The sequence below is a fragment of the Salvelinus fontinalis genome, unplaced genomic scaffold (assembly GCF_029448725.1).
Source record: "Salvelinus fontinalis isolate EN_2023a unplaced genomic scaffold, ASM2944872v1 scaffold_0852, whole genome shotgun sequence".
Lineage (NCBI taxonomy): Eukaryota > Metazoa > Chordata > Actinopteri > Salmoniformes > Salmonidae > Salvelinus > Salvelinus fontinalis.
Window position 1 is genome coordinate 6936 of NW_026601061.1, and position 27349 is coordinate 34284.

Genomic DNA, 27349 nt, shown 5'->3' on the forward strand with positions numbered 1-27349 from the left:
GAGAGAGAGGGAGGGAGGAAATGGAGAGAGGGAGGGAGGAGATGGAGAGAGGGAGGGAGGAGATGGAGAGAGGGAGGGAGGAGATGGAGAGAGGGAGGGAGGAGATGGAGAGAGGGAGGGAGGAGATGGAGAGAGGGAGGGAGGAGATGGAGAGAGGGAGGGAGGAGATGGAGAGAGGGAGGGATAACTCATCAGACTAGAGCTGTACTCTCTCCCTGGGCTCTAGATAGACAGAGTGGTACTTACAGAGGTAGAGTTGAAGAGGCAGGCCTCGTATTGGAGATGTATTCGCTGAGGCATCATCACATCATCCTGGAACACAAACAGTTACAGTTAGCATGCTCTCTCTCTGTCACACAGTTACAGTTAGCATGCTCTCTCTCTCACACACAGTTACAGTCAGCATGCTCTCTCTCTCACACACAGTTACAGTCAGCATGCTCTCTCTCACACACACAGTTACAGTCAGCATGCTCTCTCTCACACACAGTTACAGTTAGCATGCTCTCTCTCACACACAGTTACAGTTAGCATGCTCTCTCTCACACACACACAAGGTTAGCTAGCTCTCTCACACACACACAAGGTTAGCTAGCTCTCTCACACACACACAAGGTTAGCTAGCTCTCTCACACACACACACAAGGTTAGCTAGCTCTCTCACACACACAAGGTTAGCTAGCTCTCTCACACACACAAGGTTAGCTAGCTCTCTCACACACACAAGGTTAGCTAGCTCTCTCACACACACAAGGTTAGCTAGCTCTCACACACACAAGGTTAGCTAGCTCTCACACACAAGGTTAGCTAGCTCTCACACACAAGGTTAGCTAGCTGTCTCACACACAAGGTTAGCTAGCTGTCTCACACACAAGGTTAGCTAGCTGTCTCACACACAAGGTTAGCTAGCTGTCTCACACACAAGGTTAGCTAGCTGTCTCACACACAAGGTTAGCTAGCTCTCTCACACACACAAGGTTAGCTAGCTCTCTCACACACAAGGTTAGCTAGCTCTCTCACACACAAGGTTAGCTAGCTCTCTCACACACAAGGTTAGCTAGCTCTCTCACACACAAGGTTAGCTAGCTCTCTCACACACAAGGTTAGCTAGCTCTCTCACACACAAGGTTAGCTAGCTCTCTCACACACAAGGTTAGCTCTCTCTCTCACACACAAGGTTAGCTAGCTCTCTCACACACAAGGTTAGCTAGCTCTCTCACACACAAGGTTAGCTCTCTCTCTCACACACAAGGTTAGCTCTCTCACAAACATTTCAAGGCGTGTTGATGGGTTTAACAGTGTGTTTGTTATGACTAGAGCACTCCGGGAGGTCACGACCTTCAGAGAGGATCTAAACAGACATGTTCAGAATCAACACTTACACACATATCAGACATAACACACACATCAGACATAACACACACATCAGACATAACACACCAGAGGTAGACAGAGAGAGAGAGACAGAGAGAGGTAGACAGAGACAGAGAGAGAGACAGAGAGAGAGAGAGAGAGAGAGAGAGAGAGAGAGAGAGAGAGAGAGAGAGAGAGAGAGACAGAGAGAGACAGAGAGAGAGAGAGACAGAGACAGAGAGACAGAGAGACAGAGAGAGAGAGAAACAGAGAGAGAGACAGAGAGAGACAGACAGAGACAGAGACAGAGAGAGAGACAGAGAGAGAGACAGAGAGAGAGAGAGAGAGAGAGAGACAGAGAGAGACAGAGGTGGAAAGAGAGAGACAGAGAGACAGATGTGGAAAGCGAGAGAGAGAAAGAGAGAGAGAGAAAGAGAGAGAAAACCAGAAATGAGGGTCTACTATATAAATTGATGGAAAGTGGTGTTGGGGGGAAAAACATTGGACATTATGAAACCCATGTTCACAAACAACAAGTGTGAGGTTCTTCTTTCCATAGGGCCATGGGGTGACACAGGGATGCAGCTTAAGCCCCGCACTCTTCAACATATATATCAACATATATATCAACAAATTGGCGAGGGCACTAGAACAGTCTGCAGCACCCGGCCTCAGCCTACTAGAATCTGAAGTCAAATGTCTGCTGATGATCTGGTGCTTCTGTCCCCAACCAAGGAGGGCCTACAGCAGCACCTAGATCTTCTGTCCCCAACCAAGGAGGGCCTACAGCAGCACCTAGATCTTCTGTCCCCAACCAAGGAGGGCCTACAGCAGCACCTAGATCTTCTGTCCCCAACCAAGGAGGGCCTACAGCAGCACCTAGATCTTCTGCACAGATTCTGCCAGACCTGGGCCCTGACAGTAAATCTCAGCAAGAGATTGTACTCTGTACTCTCCCTGGGCTCTAGATAGACAGAGTAGTACTTACAGAGGGAGAGAGGGAGGGATAACTCATCAGACTGTCTCACAAATACAAATTCCATCTAGACACCGTTGCCCTAGAGCACACAAAAAAACTATACATACCTTGGCCTAAACATCAGCGCCACAGGCAACTTCCACAAAGCTGTGAACGATCTGAGAGACAAGGCAAGATGGGCCTTCTACGCCATCAAAAGGAACATAAAATTCGACATACCAATTAGAATCTGGCTAAAAAATACTTGAATCAGCTATAGAACCCATTGGCCTTTATGGTTGTGAGGTCTGGGGTCCGCTCACCAACCAAGAATTCACAAAATGGGACAAACACCAAATTGAGTGTTCTAATTCCACAACAACTGTTAAACCACATCAGGAGAGTTCAAGAGTAGCTGCCCTTTAATTGAATTGTGCCCCAGAGAGACACTGTTGTGTTTGGTTAGCGGTGTCTCTATAGCGGTTCTAGTAGCAGTGTACATGTGATGGGAGAGTTTGTAAAACAAATGCCCACCGCATTGATAGAAATCATAACGATATCATTCTGCCAGGTGGCCTACTTTACAGTCAACATTTAATTGGGAAGGTTTTAGAAATGACCGTTTCCGCACGCTAACCGTTTCCGCACGCTAACCGTATCCGCACGCTAACCGTTTCTGCACGCTAACCGTTTCCGCACGCTAACCGTTTCCGCACGCTAACCGTTTCTGCACGCTAACCGTATCCGCACGCTAACCGTTTCCGCACGCTAACCGTATCCGCACGCTAACCGTATCCGCACGCTAACCGTTTCTGCACGCTAACCGTATCCGCACGCTAACCGTTTCCGCACACTAACTGGCTACACAGAAACAGGCGCACAGAAACAGGCGCACAGAAACAGGCGTTACTTCTTCAGGAAACAGGACTCACTGCTTCATTCTCTTCATGGATTATGGAGAAACTAATTCAACTTAACTACTATTCTAATAAGCTCAATACATTTAACTTCCTGTTCTCAGTCCAGAGGCTCAGCCAATGATTTCGATATGAGACACCCCACCCCCAAAAAATGTTTTTACTTCGGATCTCCCTGACTCATTCTATTAAACTCTGAGAGGGCGGAGAGGATAATATTTAGAGAGATAATGAACTCTATTTGACCATTTCATTATATTTCTAGGTCTGATGTTATCACCGTTTTCTTTCAACTCTGTTTCAGCCCAGTCGGGATAAGAAAGAGTCTCATTTCAGGAATTATGCTTTTTTTGGGGCACAGAACAGCCCCAGGCATCTTAGACACACACACACACACGGCGGGGGCCAGAACTCGTGACTATAATTCAGTTCCATTTTCATATTTTGTATTTTTCGTGCGTCACAAGCCAGAGCATATCCGAGTGTGTGTGTGTGTGTGTGTGTCCCTGGCTGCGATGTCTCTGTTTAGTGCTTTGGTTCTCTGGCTCTCAGATGCGCGCCAATGGAATGGTCTGAAATGTAAAAACTCTGCCCACCTCTGGCACCGGGCCATGAAAAACAAACTCGCCCATTGACATTACACCGGTAACATGCAGTGGAGTGGAGCTTAGGCTCATTTAGCAATTACTAAGTGTAACACACACACACTCTAACACAAACACTCACACAGACTGGAGTCTCAGTACTCATGTTATTCTGACAGCTCTGTCAAACATTTACTCTGATACAGTACCCACCTGTTATATAGCCTGTGTGTGTGTGTGTGTGTGTGTGTGTGTGTGTGTGTGTGTGTGTGTGTGTGTGTGTGTGTGTGTGTCTTACTAAACGTGGCCCAGATGTGTCAGACAGCAGCAGCTCGAGCATGACGATGACTCCCTCCAGACCTCTACAACACACACACACACACACACACACACACACACACACACACACACACACACACACACACACACACACACACACACACACACACACACACACACACACACACACACATTCTCACTCCGCCTCCCTCTCCCACATACTGACACACACATTATCACACAAACACACAGGAGACAGGTTAACATAAACACGTTGTGACTCACAGCGTCCTGAAAGCAGAGGTAGGTTCCAGAGCTCTGAGACACAGCCTGGTTCTTGGCATGACCCACTGGAGGAGAGACAGAGGAGAACAACATGGGGTCTGTTACAAAACACACACCTCGCGTACACACACCTCGCATACACACACCTCGCATACACACACCTCGCATACACACACCTCGCATACACACACCTCGCATACACACACCTCTCATACACACACCTCTCATACACACACACCTCTCATACACACACACCTCTCATACACACACACCTCTCATACACACACCTTGCGTTCGTACACTTACCTCCCCTGGGTTGGGCGGAGTCATGGCCAGAGATCACCATGGAAACACCTCTCCTTTCCAGCCTCTCCCTCCATCCCTCCACTATCGCTCTGGAACCATCCTGACACACAAAACACACAAAACCACGCACACACAACCCATACACGCACGTATGTAACTCACAGTGCTGTAGTATTGGTACTACTGTAGTAGTACTGTAGTAGCATTCTGATAACTCACAGTGCTGTAGTATTCGTACAACTGCAGTAGTACTATAGTAGTATTCTGATAACTCACAGTGCTGTAGTATTGGTAATACTGCAGTAGTACTATAGTAGCATTCAATAACTCACAGGGCTGTAATATTGGTACAACTGCAGTAGTACTATAGTAGTATTCTGATAACTCACAGTGCTGTAGTATTGGTAATACTGCAGTAGTACTATAGTAGCATTCAATAACTCACAGTGCTGTAGTATGAATAGTACTGCAGTAGTACTATAGTAGCATTCAATTACTCATAGTGCTGTAGTATTGGTAACTCTGTAGTAGTACTGTAGTAGTATTCTGATAACTCACAGTGCTGTAGTATTAGTAGTACTGTAGTAGTACTGTAGTAGTATTCTGATTATTCACATTGCTGTAGTATTGGTAGTACTGTAGTAGTATTGTCGTAGTATTCTGATAACTCACAGTGCAGTAGTATTAGTAGTACTGTAGTAGTACTATAGTAGTATTCTAGTAACCCACAGTGTAGTAGTATTAGTAGTACTGCAGTAGTATTCTAGTAACTCACCGTGCAGTAGTAGTAGTAGGACTGCAGTAGTTCTATAGTAGTATTCTAGTAACTCACAGTGCAGTAGTATTAGTAGTACTGTAGTGGTATTCTGATAACTCACAGTCCTGTAGTATTGGTACTACTGCAGTAGTACTATAGTAGCATTCAATAACTTACAGTGCTGTAGTATTGGTACCACTGTAGTAGTACTGTAGTAGTATTCTGATAACTCACAGTGCTGTAGTATTGGTACTAGTACTATAGTAGCATTCAATAACTCACAGTGCTGTAGTATTGGTACTACTGTAGTAGTACTGTAGTAGTACTGTAGTAGTATTCTGATAACCCACAGTGCAGTAGTATTAGTAGTACTGTAGTAGTACTATAGTAGTATTCTAGTAACCCACAGTGCAGTAGTATTAGTAGTACTGCAGTAGTACTATAGTAGTATTCTAGTAACTCACAGTGCTGTAGCATTGGTACTACTGTAGTAGTACTGTAGTAGTATTCTGATAACTCACAGTGCTGTAGTATTGGTACTACTGCAGTAGTACTATAGTAGCATTCAATAACTCACAATGCTGTAGTATTAGTAGTACTGTAGTAGTATTCTGATTATTCACATTGCTGTAGTATTGATAGTACTGTAGTAGTACTGTGGTAGTATTCTGATAACCCACAGTGCAGTAGTATTAGTAGTACTGTAGTAGCACTATAGTAGTATTCTAGTAATCCACAGTGCAGTAGTATTAGTAGTACTGCAGTAGTAATATAGTAGTATTCTAGTAACTCACAGTGCAGTAGTATTAGTAGTACTGCAGTAGTACTATAGTAGTATTCTAGTAACTCACAGTGCAGTAGTATTAGTAGGACTGCAGTAGTTCTATAGTAGTATTCTAGTAACTCACAGTGCTGGCGTCATCGTAGACAGACAGTTCCATAGAGCCAGTGTAGTCCTGGTTCAAAATCCCCTGCAGACAATCATCCAGCCAGCAGGAGGCGTTATGCACTGGCATGACTATAGACTAGAGAGAGACAGACAGGAGGGGTTATACACTGGGATGACTATAGACTAGAGAGAGACAGACAGGAGGGGTTATACACTGGCATGACTATAGACTAGAGAGAGACAGACAGGAGGGGTTATACACTGGCATGACTATAGACTAGAGAGAGACAGACAGGAGGGGTTATACACTGGCATGATTATAGACTAGAGAGAGACAGACAGGAGGGTTTATACACTGGGATGACTATAGACTAGAGAGAGACAGACAGGAGGGGTTATACACTTGCATGACTATAGACTAGAGAGAGACAGACAGGAGGGGTTATACACTGGCATGACTATAGACAGACAGACAGGAGGTTTTATACACTGGGATGACTATAGACTAGAGAGAGACAGACAGGAGGGGTTATACACTGGCATGACTATAGACTAGAGAGAGACAGACAGGAGGGGTTATACACTGGCATGACTATAGACAGACAGACAGGAGGTTTTATACATTGGCATGACTATAGACTAGAGAGAGACAGACTGGAAGGGTTATACACTGGCATGACTATAGACAGACAGACAGGAGGGGTTATACACTGACATGACTATAGACAGACAGGAGGGGTTATACACTGGCATGACTATAGACTATAGACAGACAGGAGGGGTTATACACTGGGATGACTATAGACAGACAGGAGGGGTTATACACTGGCATGACTATAGACAGACAGGAGGGGTTATACACTGGCATGACTATAGACTAGAGACAGACAGACAGGAGGGGTTATACACTGGCATGACTATAGACTAGAGAGAGACAGACAGGAGGGGTTATACACTGGCATGACTATAGACTAGAGAGAGACAGACAGACAGACAGGAGTGGTTATACACTGGCATGACTATAGACTAGAGACAGACAGACAGACAGGAGGTTTTATACACTGGCATGACTATAGACAGACAGACAGGAGGGGTTATACACTGGCATGACTATAGACAGACAGGAGGGGTTATACACTGGGATGACTATAGACAGACAGACAGGAGGGGTTATACACTGGCATGACTATAGACCAGAGAGAGACAGACAGGAGGTTTTATACACTGGCATGACTATAGACAGACAGACAGGAGGGGTTATACACTGGCATGACTATAGACAGACAGACAGGAGGGGTTATACACTGGCATGACTATAGACAGACAGACAGGAGGGGTTATACACTGGGATGACTATAGACTAGAGAGAGACAGACAGGAGGGGTTATACACTTGCATGACTATAGACTAGAGAGAGACAGACAGGAGGGGTTATACACTGGCATGACTATAGACAGACAGACAGGAGGTTTTATACACTGGGATGACTATAGACTAGAGAGAGACAGACAGGAGGGGTTATACACTGGCATGACTATAGACTAGAGAGAGACAGACAGGAGGGGTTATACACTGGCATGACTATAGACAGACAGACAGGAGGTTTTATACATTGGCATGACTATAGACTAGAGAGAGACAGACTGGAAGGGTTATACACTGGCATGACTATAGACAGACAGACAGGAGGGGTTATACACTGACATGACTATAGACAGACAGGAGGGGTTATACACTGGCATGACTATAGACTATAGACAGACAGGAGGGGTTATACACTGGGATGACTATAGACAGACAGGAGGGGTTATACACTGGCATGACTATAGACAGACAGGAGGGGTTATACACTGGCATGACTATAGACTAGAGACAGACAGACAGGAGGGGTTATACACTGGCATGACTATAGACTAGAGAGAGACAGACAGGAGGGGTTATACACTGGCATGACTATAGACTAGAGAGAGACAGACAGACAGACAGGAGTGGTTATACACTGGCATGACTATAGACTAGAGACAGACAGACAGACAGGAGGTTTTATACACTGGCATGACTATAGACAGACAGACAGGAGGGGTTATACACTGGCATGACTATAGACAGACAGGAGGGGTTATACACTGGGATGACTATAGACAGACAGACAGGAGGGGTTATACACTGGCATGACTATAGACCAGAGAGAGACAGACAGGAGGTTTTATACACTGGCATGACTATAGACAGACAGACAGGAGGGGTTATACACTGGCATGACTATAGACAGACAGACAGGAGGGGTTATACACTGGCATGACTATAGACTAGAGAGAGACAGACAGGAGGTTTTACACACTGGCATGACTATAGACAGACAGACAGGAGGGGTTATACACTGGCATGACTATAGACTAGAGAGAGACAGACAGGAGGGGTTATACACTGGGATGACTATAGACTAGAGAGAGACAGACAGGAGGGGTTATACACTGGCATGACTATAGACTAGAGACAGACAGGAGGGGTTATACACTGGCATGACTATAGACTAGAGACAGACAGGAGGGGTTATACACTGGCATGACTATAGACTAGAGACAGACAGGAGGGGTTATACACTGGCATGACTATAGACAGACAGACAGGAGGTTTTATACACTGGCATGACTATAGACTAGAGACAGACAGGAGGGGTTATACACTGGCATGACTATAGACAGACAGACAGGAGGTTTTATACACTGGCATGACTATAGACTAGAGACAGACAGGAGGGGTTATACACTGGCATGACTATAGACAGACAGACAGGAGGTTTTATACACTGGCATGACTATAGACTAGAGACAGACAGGAGGGGTTATACACTGGCATGACTATAGACAGACAGACAGGAGGTTTTATACACTGGCATGACTATAGACTAGAGACAGACAGGAGGTTTTATACACTGGCATGACTATAGACAGACAGACAGGAGGTTTTATACACTGGCATGACTATAGACTAGAGACAGACAGACAGGAGGGGTTATACACTGGCATGACTATAGACAGACAGACAGGAGGTTTTATACATTGGCATGACTATAGACTAGAGAGAGACAGACAGGAGGGGTTATACACTGGGATGACTATAGACAGACAGGAGGGGTTATACACTGGCATGACTATAGACAGACAGTAGGTTTTATACACTGGCATAACTATAGACAGACAGGAGGGGTTATACACTGGGATGACTATAGACAGACAGACAGGAGGGGTTATACACTGGCATGACTATAGACAGACAGACAGGAGGGGTTATACACTGGCATGACTATAGACTAGAGACAGACAGACAGGAGGGGTTATACACTGGCATGACTATAGACAGACAGACAGGAGGTTTTATACATTGGCATGACTATAGACTAGAGAGAGACAGACAGGAGGGGTTATACACTGGGATGACTATAGACTAGAGACAGACAGACAGGAGGTTTTATACACTGGGATGACTATAGACTAGAGAGAGACAGACAGGAGGGGTTATACACTGGCATGACTATAGACAGACAGACAGGAGGGGTTATACACTGGCATGACTATAGACTAGAGACAGGAGGGGTTATACACTGGCATGACTATAGACTAGAGACAGACAGACAGGAGGTTTTATACACTGGGATGACTATAGACTAGAGAGAGACAGACAGGAGGGGTTATACACTGGCATGAATATAGACAGACAGACAGGAGGGGTTATACACTGGCATGACTATAGACTAGAGACAGGAGGGGTTATACACTGGCATGACTATAGACAGACAGGAGGGGTTATACACTGGCATGACTATAGACAGACAGACAGGAGGGGTTATACACTGGGATGACTATAGACAGACAGACATGAGGTTTTATACACTGGGATGACTATAGACAGACAGACAGACAGACAGGAGGGGTTATACACTGGCATGACTATAGACAGACAGACAGGACGGGTTATACACTGGGATGACTGTAGACAGACAGGAGGGGTTATACACTGGGATGACAGTAGACAGACAGGAGGGGTTATACACTGGGATGACTATAGAGAGACAGACAGGAGGGGTTATACACTGGGATGATAGTAGACAGACAGGAGGGGTTATACACTGGGATGACAGTAGACAGACAGGAGGGGTTATACACTGGGATGACTATAGACTAGAGAGAGACAGACAGGAGGGGTTATACACTGGGATGACAGTAGACAGACAGGAGGGGTTATACACTGGGATGACTATAGACTAGAGAGAGACAGACAGGAGGGGTTATACACTGGCATGACTATAGACAGACACACAGGAGGGGTTATACACTGGCATGACTATAGACTAGAGACAGACAGGAGGGGTTATACACTGGGATGACTATAGACAGACAGGAGGGGTTATACACTGGGATGACAGTAGACAGACAGGAGGGGTTATACACTGGCATGACTATAGACAGACAGACAGGAGGTTTTATACACTGGGATGACTATAGACTAGAGAGAGACAGACAGGAGGGGTTATACACTGGCATGACTATAGACTAGAGAGAGACAGACAGACAGGAGGGGTTATACACTGGCATGACTATAGACAGACAGACAGGAGGTTTTATACACTGGCATGACTATAGACTAGAGACAGACAGGAGGTTTTATACACTGGCATGACTATAGACAGACAGACAGGAGGTTTTATACACTGGCATGACTATAGACTAGAGACAGACAGACAGGAGGGGTTATACACTGGCATGACTATAGACAGACAGACAGGAGGTTTTATACATTGGCATGACTATAGACAGACAGGAGGTTTTATACACTGGCATAACTATAGAGAGACAGGAGGGGTTATACACTGGGATGACTATAGACAGACAGGAGGGGTTATACACTGGCATAACTATAGACAGACAGACAGGAGGGGTTATACACTGGCATGACTATAGACAGACAGACAGGAGGTTTTATACACTGGCATGACTATAGACTAGAGACAGACAGACAGGAGGGGTTATACACTGGCATGACTATAGACAGACAGACAGGAGGTTTTATACATTGGCATGACTATAGACTAGAGAGAGACAGACAGGAGGTTTTATACACTGGCATGACTAAAGACGATAGACAGACAGACAGGAGGGGTAATACACTGGGATGACTATAGACTAGAGACAGACAGACAGGAGGGGTTATACACTGGCATGACTATAGACAGACAGACAGGAGGTTTTATACATTGGCATGACTATAGACTAGAGAGAGACAGACAGGAGGTTTTATACACTGGCATGACTAAAGACGATAGACAGACAGACAGGAGGGGTAATACACTGGCATAACTATAGACAGACAGACAGGAGGGGTTATACACTGGCATGACTATAGACAGACAGACAGGAGGGGTTATACACTGGGATGACTATAGACTAGAGACAGACAGACAGGAGGTTTTATACACTGGGATGACTATAGACTAGAGAGAGACAGACAGGAGGGGTTATACACTGGCATGACTATAGACTAGAGAGAGACAGACAGGAGGTTTTATACACTGGCATGACTAAAGACGATAGACAGACAGACAGGAGGGGTAATACACTGGGATGACTATAGACTAGAGAGAGACAGACAGGAGGGGTTATACACTGGCATGACTATAGACTATAGACAGACAGACAGGAGGGGTTATACACTGGCATGACTATAGACAGACAGGAGGTTTTATACACTGGGATGACTATAGACTAGAGAGAGACAGACAGGAGGGGTTATACACTGGCATGACTATAGACTAGAGACAGACAGACAGGAGGTTTTATACACTGGGATGACTATAGACTAGAGAGAGACAGACAGGAGGGGTTATACACTTGCATGACTATAGACAGACAGACAGACAGGAGGTTTTATACACTGGCATGACTATAGACAGACAGACAGGAGGGGTTATACACTGGCATGACTATAGACTAGAGAGAGACAGACAGGAGGTTTTATACACTGGGATGACTATAGACTAGAGAGAGACAGACTGGAAGGGTTATACACTGGCATGACTATAGACAGACAGACAGGAGGGGTTATACACTGACATGACTATAGACAGACAGGAGGGGTTATACACTGGCATGACTATAGACTATAGACAGACAGGAGGGGTTATACACTGGGATGACTATAGACAGACAGGAGGGGTTATACACTGGCATGACTATAGACAGACAGGAGGGGTTATACACTGGCATGACTATAGACTAGAGACAGACAGACAGGAGGGGTTATACACTGGCATGACTATAGACTAGAGAGAGACAGACAGAAGGGGTTATACACTGGCATGACTATAGACTAGAGAGAGACAGACAGGAGGGGTTATACACTGGCATGACTATAGACTAGAGAGAGACAGACAGGAGGGGTTACACACTGGCATGACTATAGACAGACAGACAGGAGGGGTTATACACTGGCATGACTATAGACTATAGACAGACAGACAGGAGGGGTTATACACTGGCATGACTATAGACTAGAGAGAGACAGACAGACAGACAGGAGTGGTTATACACTGGCATGACTATAGACTAGAGACAGACAGACAGACAGGAGGTTTTATACACTGGCATGACTATAGACAGACAGACAGGAGGGGTTATACACTGGCATGACTATAGACAGACAGGAGGGGTTATACACTGGGATGACTATAGACAGACAGACAGGAGGGGTTATACACTGGCATGACTATAGACAGACAGACAGGAGGGGTTATACACTGGGATGACTATAGACTAGAGAGAGACAGGAGGGGTTATACACTGGCATGACTATAGACTAGAGAGAGACAGACAGGAGGGGTTATACACTGGGATGACTATAGACAGACAGACAGGAGGGGTTATACACTGGCATGACTATAGACTAGAGAGAGACAGGAGGGGTTATACACTGGCATGACTATAGACTATAGACAGACAGACAGGAGGGGTTATACACTGGCATGACTATAGACAGACAGACAGGAGGGGTTATACACTGGCATGACTATAGACTAGAGAGAGACAGGAGGGGTTATACACTGGCATGACTATAGACTAGAGAGAGACAGACAGGAGGGGTTATACACTGGGATGACTATAGACTAGAGAGAGACAGACAGGAGGGGTTATACACTGGCATGACTATAGAGAGACAGACAGGAGGTTTTATACACTGGCATGACTATAGACTAGAGAGAGACAGACAGGAGGGGTTATACACTGGCATGACTATAGACTAGAGACAGACAGGAGGGGTTATACACTGGCATGACTATAGACTAGAGACAGACAGACAGGAGGGGTTATACACTGGCATGACTATAGACTAGAGACAGACAGACAGGAGGGGTTATACACTGGGATGACTATAGACTAGAGAGAGACAGACAGGAGGGGTTATACACTGGCATGACTATAGACTAGAGAGAGACAGACAGGAGGGGTTATACACTGGCATGACTATAGACTAGAGAGAGACAGACAGGAGGTTTTATACACTGGCATGACTAGAGAGAGACAGACAGGAGGTTTTATACACTGGCATGACTATAGACAGACAGACAGGAGGTTTTATACACTGGCATGACTATAGACAGACAGACAGGAGGTTTTATACACTGGCATGACTATAGACAGACAGACAGGAGGTTTTATACACTGGCATGACTATAGACAGACAGACAGGAGGGGTTATACACTGGGATGACTATAGACTAGAGAGAGACAGACAGGAGGGGTTATACACTGGCATGACTATAGACAGACAGACAGGAGGTTTTATACACTGGCATGACTATAGACAGACAGACAGGAGGGATTATACACTGGCATGACTATAGACAGATAGACAGTAGGGATTATACACTGGCATGACTATAGACAGACAGACAGGAGGTTTTATACACTGGCATGACTATAGACAGACAGGAGGTTTTATACACTGGCATGACTATAGACAGACAGACAGGAGGGGTTATACAATGGCATAACTATAGACTAGAGAGAGACAGACAGGAGGTTTTATACACTGGCATGACTATAGACAGACAGACAGGAGGTTTTATACACTGACATGACTATAGACAGACAGACAGGAGGTTTTATACACTGGCATAACTATAGACTAGAGAGAGACAGACAGGAGGGGTTATACACTGGCATGACTATAGACTAGAGAGAGACAGACAGGGGGGGTTATACACTGGCATGACTATAGACTAGAGAGAGACAGACAGGAGGTTTTATACACTGGCATAACTATAGACAGACAGGAGGGGTTATACACTGGCATGACTATAGACTAGAGAGAGACAGACAGGAGGTTTTACACACTGGCATGACTATAGACAGACAGACAGGAGGGGTTATACACTGGCATGACTATAGACTAGAGAGAGACAGACAGGAGGTTTTATACACTGGCATAACTATAGACAGACAGGAGGGGTTATACACTGGCATGACTATAGACTAGAGAGAGACAGACAGGAGGTTTTACACACTGGCATGACTATAGACAGACAGACAGGAGGGGTTATACACTGGCATGACTATAGACTAGAGAGAGACAGACAGGAGGTTTTATACACTGGCATAACTATAGACAGACAGGAGGGGTTATACACTGGCATGACTATAGACTAGAGAGAGACAGACAGGAGGTTTTACACACTGGCATGACTATAGACAGACAGACAGGAGGGGTTATACACTGGCATGACTATAGACTAGAGAGAGACAGACAGGAGGGGTTATACACTGGGATGACTATAGACTAGAGAGAGACAGACAGGAGGGGTTATACACTGGCATGACTATAGACAGACAGACAGGAGGTTTTATACACTGGCATGACTATAGACTAGAGAGAGACAGACAGGAGGGGTTATACACTGGCATGACTATAGACTAGAGACAGACAGGAGGGGTTATACACTGGCATGACTATAGACTAGAGACAGACAGACAGGAGGGGTTATACACTGGCATGACTATAGACAGACAAACAGGAGGGGTTATACACTGGCATGACTATAGACTAGACAGACAGGAGGTTTTATACACTGGCATGACTATAGACAGACAGACAGGAGGGGTTATACACTGGCATGACTATAGACAGACAGACAGGAGGGGTTATACACTGGGATGACTATAGACAGACAGACAGGAGGGGTTATACACTGGCATGACTATAGACAGACAGACAGGAGGGGTTATACACTGGCATGACTATAGACAGACAGACAGGAGGGGTTATACACTGGCATGACTATAGACAGACAGACAGGAGGGGTTATACACTGGGATGACTATAGACAGACTGACAGACAGGAGGTTTTATACACTGGGATGACTATAGACAGACAGACAGACAAGAGGGGTTATACACTGGCATGACTATAGACAGACAGACAGGAGGGGTTATACACTGGCATGACTATAGACTAGAGAGAGACAGACAGGAGGGGTTATACACTGGGATGACAGTAGACAGACAGGAGGGGTTATACACTGGGATGACAGTAGACAGACAGGAGGGGTTATACACTGGGATGACTATAGACTAGAGAGAGACAGACAGGAGGGGTTATACACTGGGATGACAGTAGACAGACAGGAGGGGTTATACACTGGGATGACTATAGACTAGAGAGAGACAGACAGGAGGGGTTATACACTGGCATGACTATAGACTAGAGACAGACAGACAGGAGGGGTTATACACTGGGATGACTATAGACAGACAGGAGGGGTTATACACTGGGATGACAGTAGACAGACAGGAGGGGTTATACACTGGGATGACTATAGACTAGAGAGAGACAGACAGGAGGTTTTACACACTGGCATGACTATAGACAGACAGACAGGAGGGGGGGTTATACACTGGGATGACTATAGACTAGAGAGAGACAGACAGGAGGGGTTATGCACTGGCATGACTATAGACTAGAGACAGACAGACAGGAGGGGTTATACACTGGCATGACTATAGACTAGAGACAGACAGACAGGAGGGGTTATACACTGGCATGACTATAGACTAGAGACAGACAGACAGGAGGGGTTATACACTGGCATGACTATAGACAGACAGGAGGGGTTATACACTGGCATGACTATAGACTAGAGACAGACAGACAGGAGGGGTTATACACTGGCATGACTATAGACTAGATACAGACAGACAGGAGGGGTTATACACTGGCATGACTATAGACAGACAGACAGACAGGAGGTTTTATACACTGGCATGACTATAGACAGACAGACAGGAGGGGTTATCCACTGGCATGACTATAGACAGACAGACAGGAGGTTTTATACACTGGCATGACTATAGACAGACAGACAGGAGGGGTTATACACTGGCATGACTATAGACAGACAGACAGGAGGGGTTATACACTGGGATGACTATAGACAGACGGACAGGAGGTTTTACACACTGGCATGACTATAGACAGACAGACAGGAGGGGTTATACACTGGCATGACTATAGACTAGAGACAGACAGGAGGGGTTATACACTGGCATGACTATAGACTAGAGACAGACAGACAGGAGGGGTTATACACTGGCATGACTATAGACAGACAAACAGGAGGGGTTATACACTGGCATGACTATAGACTAGACAGACAGGAGGTTTTATACACTGGCATGACTATAGACAGACAGACAGGAGGGGTTATACACTGGCATGACTATAGACAGACAGACAGGAGGGGTTATACACTGGGATGACTATAGACAGACAGACAGGAGGGGTTATACACTGGCATGACTATAGACAGACAGACAGGAGGGGTTATACACTGGCATGACTATAGACAGACAGACAGGAGGGGTTATACACTGGCATGACTATAGACAGACAGACAGGAGGGGTTATACACTGGGATGACTATAGACAGACAGACAGACAGGAGGTTTTATACACTGGGATGACTATAGACAGACAGACAGGAGGGGTTATACACTGGCATGACTATAGACAGACAGACAGGAGGGGTTATACACTGGCATGACTATAGACTAGAGAGAGACAGACAGGAGGGGTTATACACTGGGATGACAGTAGACAGACAGGAGGGGTTATACACTGGGATGACAGTAGACAGACAGGAGGGGTTATACACTGGGATGACTATAGACTAGAGAGAGACAGACAGGAGGGGTTATACACTGGCATGACTATAGACTAGAGACAGACAGACAGGAAGGGTTATACACTGGCATGACTATAGACTAGATACAGACAGACAGGAGGGGTTATACACTGGCATGACAATAGACAGACAGACAGACAGGAGGTTTTATACACTGGCATGACTATAGACAGACAGACAGGAGGGGTTATCCACTGGCATGACTATAGACAGACAGACAGGAGGTTTTATACACTGGCATGACTATAGACAGACAGACAGGAGGGGTTATACACTGGGATGACTATAGACTAGAGAGAGACAGACAGGAGGGGTTATACACTGGCATGACTATAGACTAGAGAGAGACAGACAGGAGGGGTTATACACTGGCATGACTATAGACTAGAGAGAGACAGACAGGAGGGGTTATACACTGGCATGAATATAGACTAGAGAGAGACAGACAGGAGGTTTTATACACTGGCATGACTATAGACAGACAGACAGGAGGTTTTATACACTGGGATGACTATAGACTAGAGACAGACAGGAGGGGTTATACACTGGCATGACAATAGACAGACAGACAGACAGGAGGTTTTATACACTGGCATGACTATAGACAGACAGACAGGAGGGGTTATACACTGGGATGACTATAGACTAGAGAGAGACAGACAGGAGGGGTTATACACTGGCATGACTATAGACTAGAGAGAGACAGACAGGAGGTTTTATACACTGGCATGACTATAGACAGACAGACAGGAGGTTTTATACACTGGCATGACTATAGACAGACAGACAGGAGGTTTTATACACTGGCATGACTATAGACAGACAGACATGAGGTTTTATACACTGGCATGACTATAGACAGACAGACAGGAGGGGTTATACACTGGGATGACTATAGACTAGAGAGAGACAGACAGGAGGGGTTATACACTGGCATGACTATAGACAGACAGACAGGAGGTTTTATACACTGGCATGACTATAGACAGACAGACAGGAGGGATTATACACTGGCATGACTATAGACAGACAGACAGTAGGGATTATACACTGGCATGACTATAGACAGACAGACAGGAGGTTTTATACACTGGCATGAATATAGACAGACAGGAGGTTTTATACACTGGCATGACTATAGACAGACAGACAGGAGGGGTTATACACTGGCATAACTATAGACTAGAGAGAGACAGACAGGAGGGGTTATACACTGGCATGACTATAGACAGACAGACAGACAGGAGGGGTTATACACTGGCATGACTATAGACTAGAGAGAGACAGACAGGAGGGGTTATACACTGGGATGACTATAGACTAGAGAGAGACAGACAGGAGGGGTTATACACTGGGATGACTATAGACTAGAGAGAGACAGACAGGAGGGGTTATACACTGGCATGACTATAGACTAGAGAGAGACAGACAGGAGGGGTTATACACTGGGATGACTATAGACTAGAGAGAGACAGACAGACAGACAGGAGGGGTTATACACTGGCATGACTATAGACTAGAGAGAGACAGACAGGAGGGGTTATACACTGGCATAACTATAGACTAGAGAGAGACAGACAGGAGGGGTTATACACTGGGATGACTATAGACTAGAGAGAGACAGACAGACAGACAGGAGGTTTTATACACTGGCATGACTATAGACTAGAGAGAGACAGACAGGAGGGGTTATACACTGGGATGACTATAGACTAGAGACAGACAGACAGGAGGGGTTATACACTGGCATGACTATAGACAGACAAACAGGAGGGGTTATACACTGGCATGACTATAGACTAGACAGACAGGAGGTTTTATACACTGGCATGACTATAGACAGACAGACAGGAGGGGTTAAACACTGGCATGACTATAGACTAGAGACAGACAGACAGGAGGGGTTATACACTGGCATGACTATAGACAGACAAACAGGAGGGGTTATACACTGGCATGACTATAGACTAGACAGACAGGAGGTTTTATACACTGGCATGACTATAGACAGACAGACAGGAGGGGTTAAACACTGGCATGACTATAGACAGACAGACAGGAGGGGTTATACACTGGGATGACTATAGACTAGAGACAGACAGACAGGAGGGGTTATACACTGGCATGACTATAGACAGACAAACAGGAGGGGTTATACACTGGCATGACTATAGACTAGAGACAGACAGACAGGAGGGGTTATACACTGGCATGACTATAGACAGACAAACAGGAGGGGTTATACACTGGCATGACTATAGACTAGACAGACAGGAGGTTTTATACACTGGCATGACTATAGACAGACAGACAGGAGGGGTTAAACACTGGCATGACTATAGACAGACAGACAGGAGGGGTTATACACTGGGATGACTATAGACAGACAGACAGGAGGGGTTATACACTGGGATGACTATAGACAGACAGACAGGAGGTTTTATACACTGGCATGACTATAGACAGACAGACAGGAGGGGTTAAACACTGGCATGACTATAGACAGACAGACAGGAGGGGTTATACACTGGCATGACTATAGACAGACAGACAGGAGGGGTTATACACTGGCATGACTATAGACAGACAGACAGGAGGGGTTATACACTGGCATGACTATAGACAGACAGACAGGAGGGGTTATACACTGGGATGACTATAGACAGACAGACAGACAGGAGGTTTTATACACTGGGATGACTATAGACAGACAGACAGACAGGAGGGGTTTTACACTGGCATGACTATAGACAGACAGACAGGAGGGGTTATACACTGGCATGACTATAGACTAGAGAGAGACAGACAGGAGGGGTTATACACTGGGATGACAGTAGACAGACAGGAGGGGTTATACACTGGGATGACAGTAGACAGACAGGAGGGGTTATACACTGGGATGACTATAGACTAGAGAGAGACAGACAGGAGGGGTTATACACTGGGATGACAGTAGACAGACAGGGGGGGTTATACACTGGGATGACTATAGACTAGAGAGAGACAGACAGGAGGGGTTATACACTGGCATGACTATAGACTAGAGACAGACAGACAGGAGGGGTTATACACTGGGATGACTATAGGCAGACAGGAGGGGTTATACACTGGGATGACAGTAGACAGACAGGAGGGGTTATACACTGGGATGACTATAGACTAGAGAGAGACAGACAGGAGGTTTTACACACTGGCATGACTATAGACAGACAGACAGGAGGGGTTATACACTGGGATGACTATAGACTAGAGAGAGACAGACAGGAGGGGTTATACACTGGCATGACTATAGACTAGAGACAGACAGACAGGAGGGGTTATACACTGGGATGACTATAGGCAGACAGGAGGGGTTATACACTGGGATGACAGTAGACAGACAGGAGGGGTTATACACTGGGATGACTATAGACTAGAGAGAGACAGACAGGAGGTTTTACACACTGGCATGACTATAGACAGACAGACAGGAGGGGTTATACACTGGGATGACTATAGACTAGAGAGAGACAGACAGGAGGGGTTATACACTGGCATGACTATAGACTAGAGACAGACAGACAGACAGGAGGGGTTATACACTGGCATGACTATAGACTAGAGACAGACAGACAGGAGGGGTTATACACTGGCATGACTATAGACTAGAGAGAGACAGACAGGAGGGGTTATACACTGGCATGACTATAGACTATAGACAGACAGACAGGAGGGGTTATACACTGGCATGACTATAGACTAGATACAGACAGACAGGAGGGGTTATACACTGGCATGACTATAGACAGACAGACAGACAGGAGGTTTTATACACTGGCATGACTATAGACAGACAGACAGGAGGGGTTATCCACTGGCATGACTATAGACAGACAGACAGGAGGTTTTATACACTGGCATGACTATAGACAGACAGACAGGAGGGGTTATACACTGGGATGACTATAGACAGACGGACAGGAGGTTTTACACACTGGCATGACTATAGACAGACAGACAGGAGGGGGGGTTATACACTGGGATGACTATAGACTAGAGAGAGACAGACAGGAGGGGTTATACACTGGCATGACTATAGACTAGAGACAGACAGACAGGAGGGGTTATACACTGGCATGACTATAGACTAGAGAGAGACAGACAGGAGGGGTTATACACTGGCATGACTATAGACTAGAGACAGACAGACAGGAGGGGTTACACACTGGCATGACTATAGACTAGATACAGACAGACAGGAGGGGTTATACACTGGCATGACTATAGACAGACAGACAGACAGGAGGTTTTATACACTGGCATGACTATAGACAGACAGACAGGAGGGGTTATCCACTGGCATGACTATAGACAGACAGACAGGAGGTTTTATACACTGGCATGACTATAGACAGACAGACAGGAGGGGTTATACACTGGGATGACTATAGACAGACGGACAGGAGGGGTTATACACTGGGATGACTATAGACAGACAGACAGGAGGGGTTATACACTGGCATGACTATAGACAGACAGACAGGAGGGGTTATACACTGGCATGACTATAGACAGACAGACAGGAGGGGTTATACACTGGCATGACTATAGACAGACAGACAGGAGGGGTTATACACTGGGATGACTATAGACAGACAGACAGGAGGTTTTATACACTGGGATGACTATAGACAGACAGACAGGAGGTTTTATACACTGGGATGACTATAGACAGACAGACAGACAGACAGACAGGAGGGGTTATACACTGGCATGACTATAGACAGACAGACAGGAGGGGTTATACACTGGCATGACTATAGACTAGAGACAGACAGACAGGAGGGGTTATACACTGGCATGACTATAGACTAGAGAGAGACAGACAGGAGGGGTTATACACTGGGATGACAGTAGACAGACAGGAGGGGTTATACACTGGGATGACAGTAGACAGACAGGAGGGGTTATACACTGGCATGACTATAGACAGACACACAGGAGGGGTTATACACTGGCATGACTATAGACTAGAGACAGACAGACAGGAGGGGTTATACACTGGCATGACTATAGACAGACAGACAGACAGGAGGTTTTATACACTGGCATGACTATAGACTAGAGACAGACAGACAGGAGGGGTTATACACTGGCATGACTATAGACAGACAGACAGGAGGTTTTATACATTGGCATGACTATAGACTAGAGAGAGACAAACAGGAGGGGTTATACACTGGCATGACTATAGACTAGAGACAGACAGACAGGAGGGGTTATACACTGGCATGACTATAGACAGACAGGAGGTTTTATACACTGGCATAACTATAGACAGACAGGAGGGGTTATACACTGGGATGACTATAGACAGACAGACAGGAGGTTTTATACACTGGAATTACTATAGACAGACAAACAGGAGGGGTTATACACTGGCATGACTATAGACAGACAGACAGGAGGGGTTATACACTGGCATGACTATAGACTAGAGACAGACAGACAGGAGGGGTTATACACTGGCATGACTATAGACAGACAGACAGGAGGTTTTATACATTGGCATGACTATAGACTAGAGAGAGACAGACAGGAGGGGTTATACACTGGCATGACTATAGACAGACAGACAGGAGGGGTTATACACTGGCATGACTATAGACTAGAGAGAGACAGACAGGAGGTTTTATACACTGGCATGACTATAGACAGACAGACAGGAGGGGTTATACACTGGCATGACTATAGACAGACAGGAGGTTTTATACACTGGGATGACTATAGACTAGAGAGAGACAGACAGGAGGTTTTATACACTGGGATGACTATAGACTAGAGAGAGACAGACAGGAGGGGTTATACACTGGCATGACTATAGACTAGAGAGAGACAGACAGGAGGTTTTATACACTGGCATGACTATAGACTAGAGAGAGACAGACAGGAGGTTTTATACACTGGCATGAATATAGACAGACAGACAGGAGGGGTTATACACTGGCATGAATATAGACAGACAGACAGGAGGGGTTATACACTGGCATGAATATAGACAGACAGACAGGAGGGGTTATACACTGGCATGAATATAGACAGACAGACAGGAGGGGTTATACACTGGCATGACTATAGACTAGAGACAGGAGGGGTTATACACTGGCATGAATATAGACAGACAGACAGGAGGGGTTATACACTGGCATGAATATAGACAGACAGACAGGAGGGGTTATACACTGGCATGACTATAGACTAGAGACAGGAGGGGTTATACACTGGCATGACTATAGACAGACAGGAGGGGTTATACACTGGCATGACTATAGACAGACAGACAGGAGGGGTTATACACTGGGATGACTATAGACAGACAGACAGGAGGTTTTATACACTGGGATGACTATAGACAGACAGACAGACAGACAGGAGGGGTTATACACTGGCATGACTATAGACAGACAGACAGGAGGGGTTATACACTGGCATGACTATAGACTAGAGACAGACAGACAGGAGGGGTTATACACTGGGATGACTGTAGACAGACAGGAGGGGTTATACACTGGGATGACAGTAGACAGACAGGAGGGGTTATACACTGGGATGACTATAGAGAGACAGACAGGAGGGGTTATACACTGGGATGACAGTAGACAGACAGGAGGGGTTATACACTGGGATGACAGTAGACAGACAGGAGGGGTTATACACTGGGATGACAGTAGACAGACAGGAGGGGTTATACACTGGGATGACTATAGACTAGAGAGAGACAGACAGGAGGGGTTATACACTGGCATGACTATAGACAGACAGACAGGAGGTTTTATACACTGGGATGACAGTAGACAGACAGGAGGGGTTATACACTGGGATGACTATAGACTAGAGAGAGACAGACAGGAGGGGTTATACACTGGCATGACTATAGACAGACAGACAGGAGGGGTTATACACTGGGATGACTATAGCCTAGAGAGAGACAGACAGGGGGGGTTATACACTGGGATGACTATAGACTAGAAAGAGACAGACAGGAGGTTTTATACACTGGCATGACTATAGACTAGAAAGAGACAGACAGGAGGGGTTATACACTGGGATGACTATAGACTAGAGACAGACAGACAGGAGGGGTTATACACTGGCATGACTATAGACAGACAGACAGGAGGGGTTATACACTGGCATGACTATAGCCTAGAAAGAGACAGACAGGAGGGGTTATACACTGGGATGACTATAGACTAGAGACAGACAGACAGGAGGGGTTATACACTGGCATGACTATAGACAGACAGACAGGAGGGGTTATACACTGGCATGACTATAGCCTAGAGAGAGACAGACAGGGGGGGTTATACACTGGGATGACTATAGACTAGAAAGAGACAGACAGGAGGTTTTATACACTGGCATGACTAGAGACAGACAGACAGGAGGGGTTATACACTGGCATGACTATAGACAGACAGACAGGAGGGGTTATACACTGGCATGACTATAGACTAGAGAGAGACAGACAGGAGGGGTTATACACTGGCATGACTATAGACAGACAGACAGGAGGTTTTATACACTGGCATGACTATAGACAGACAGACAGGAGGTTTTATACACTGGCATGACTATAGACTAGAGACAGACAGACAGGAGGGGTTATACACTGGCATGACTATAGACTAGAGAGGAACAGACATTGTGTCAAATCGGCTAGCTAATTAATATTAGCCAACGTGGGAACAGGCACCAACCAGATGTGCTGCCACAAAGTAAACAGAAAACAACAATACATTCTTGATATGAGCTTGTTTTACTCCAATATTTGTCAGCATTGTAAATGTTTATAAAAACACTGTATAGCGTTAAAACATGCTTAAAGCTATCATTTGTATATCTTGGATGGTCAGTCCTTGCATCCAAAGCTCAGTCCATGAATTTGAGTGGTTCCATTTTTCCAGGCCCCGCTCTCAGAAATTTTACAATAACAGAGTCTTTGTTATTGTTTCTACTCCGGATTGACAGACGGGTACATTTTCCATCCGGTCTGGTTATCTAGGCCAGTGAAATGTTCTCTCGTGGACAAACAGAGGTAACAATGTTGGTTCTGGGTTGTTGCCGAGATTAGTGATATGTCACCTACCACCTCCACGGCCCTGCTTGCGTTCCCCCCTCCGACCGACCCATCCTGCGCGCACTCCCCCTTGTAGAGCCGCTTGGCGGGGCCAGAGTCGGCCTCCTGCCCGTTGGGATGCTCCAGTGAACAGCTACTCATCTGAACAAACAAGGAAGACACGATAAAAACGCGCTTTTTTTTCTCCCGAAAACTGGCTAGCGGATTTGAAAGAATGAACGTCAACGGAGAAAGCACACGTGGGATATTTACAGTGATATCTACTCTTCTAGAATGTATGACTTTGCATTACGATTTTACTTGTTCTAGAGTGAGCTGCTTTTCATTTGAGCTGTAAAACAACACCAAAATACATTCAAATTTGCTCTCGAAACTTGCCTCGAGGATAGCAGCTCCACTTCCGCAAACAAAGATGATAAATCGCTCATTGGTCAGTTTAAAACGCGGACAAGCTTCTGATTCGCTGTTTTCAATGTTAGTCACACATGACGCAGAATTGTTGACGCTCGCTTGGTCCCGCCCACTGCCCCAGTACAAACAGCAGATAAGAATAATTTACAGTAGCCTAGCAACGCAACCATATTACGTTTTAACAGTAAAACAATGTCTTATAATTTCAGTAAAAATTAATGTCTTATTTTCTTTGGTATTTTTCTTAAAACTGCATTGTTGATTAAGGGCTTGTAAGTAAGCATTTCACTGTAAGGTCTACTACACCTGTTGTATTCGGCGCATGTGACAGATTCAATTTGATTTGATTTGAAATGCTCAGTGTGTCTTGATATCGTCCCGTGTCACGTTTCAAACAGTCTCATGTCCCCTTTCCCATCGGAGCCCAATGCAGTTTCTTGTCCAAGAACAACATGGTTCCTATATGCTGTCTGTCTCATTTCATTTGACAGGTAATCCATCTATTAGACAGACCAGGTGATTCAGTAGTGAAGTAATGTATCAAGTTTTAATGTCACGTGCACCAGTACAGTGAAATGCCTTTCTTGCTCGCTCTAACGCCAACAATGCAGTAACCAATAGCAATGTCATATTAACAATAACAAGGAAGAACAAAAACACAGGAGATAACAGAATGAGGGTGGGGAGCGGGTAGTGTCAGCTGAGGGTGGGGAGCGGGTAGTGTCAGCTGAGGGTGGGGAGCGGGTAGTGTCAGCTGAGGGTGGGAGGTGGGTAGTGTCAGCTGAGGGTGGGGAGCGGGTAGTGTCAGCTGAGGGTGGAGGCGGGTAGTGTCAGCTGAGGGTGGGGAGCGGGTAGTGTCAGCTGAGGGTGGGGAGCGGGTAATGTCAGCTGAGGATGGGGAGCGGGTAGTGTCAACTGAGGGTGGGAGCGGGTAGTGTCAGCTGAGGGTGGGGGGTGGGTAGTGTCAACTGAGGGTGGGGAGCGGGTAGTGTCAGCTGAGGGTGGGGAGCGGATAGTGTCAGCTGAGGGTGGGGAGCGGGTAGTGTCAGCTGAGGGTGGGGAGCGGGTAGTGTCAGCTGAGGAGCGGGTAGTGTCAGCTGAGGGTGGGGAGCGGGTAGTGTCAGCTGAGGAGCGGGTAGTGTCAGCTGAGGGTGGGGAGCGGGTAGTGTCAGCTGAGGAGCGGGTAGTGTCAGCTGAGGGTGAGGAGCGGGTAGTGTCAGCTGAGGAGCGGGTAGTGTCAGCTGAGGGTGAGGAGCG

At 45.9% G+C, this 27349-nt stretch overlaps 1 protein-coding gene across 1 annotated transcript; it reads right to left on the bottom strand.

Annotated features, from left to right (window-relative positions):
* Positions 1 to 277: 277 nt before the first annotated feature.
* Positions 278 to 26084, bottom strand: LOC129847458 (UDP-GlcNAc:betaGal beta-1,3-N-acetylglucosaminyltransferase-like protein 1; the record flags this gene model as incomplete). Its single annotated transcript, XM_055915256.1, is given in 6 exon segments — positions 278 to 312; positions 4377 to 4441; positions 4683 to 4782; positions 6348 to 6464; positions 25691 to 25822; positions 26060 to 26084. Coding segments are annotated over 5 exon segments (449 nt in total), but the record flags the coding sequence as incomplete, so codon positions are not given.
* Positions 26085 to 27349: the final 1265 nt, after the last annotated feature.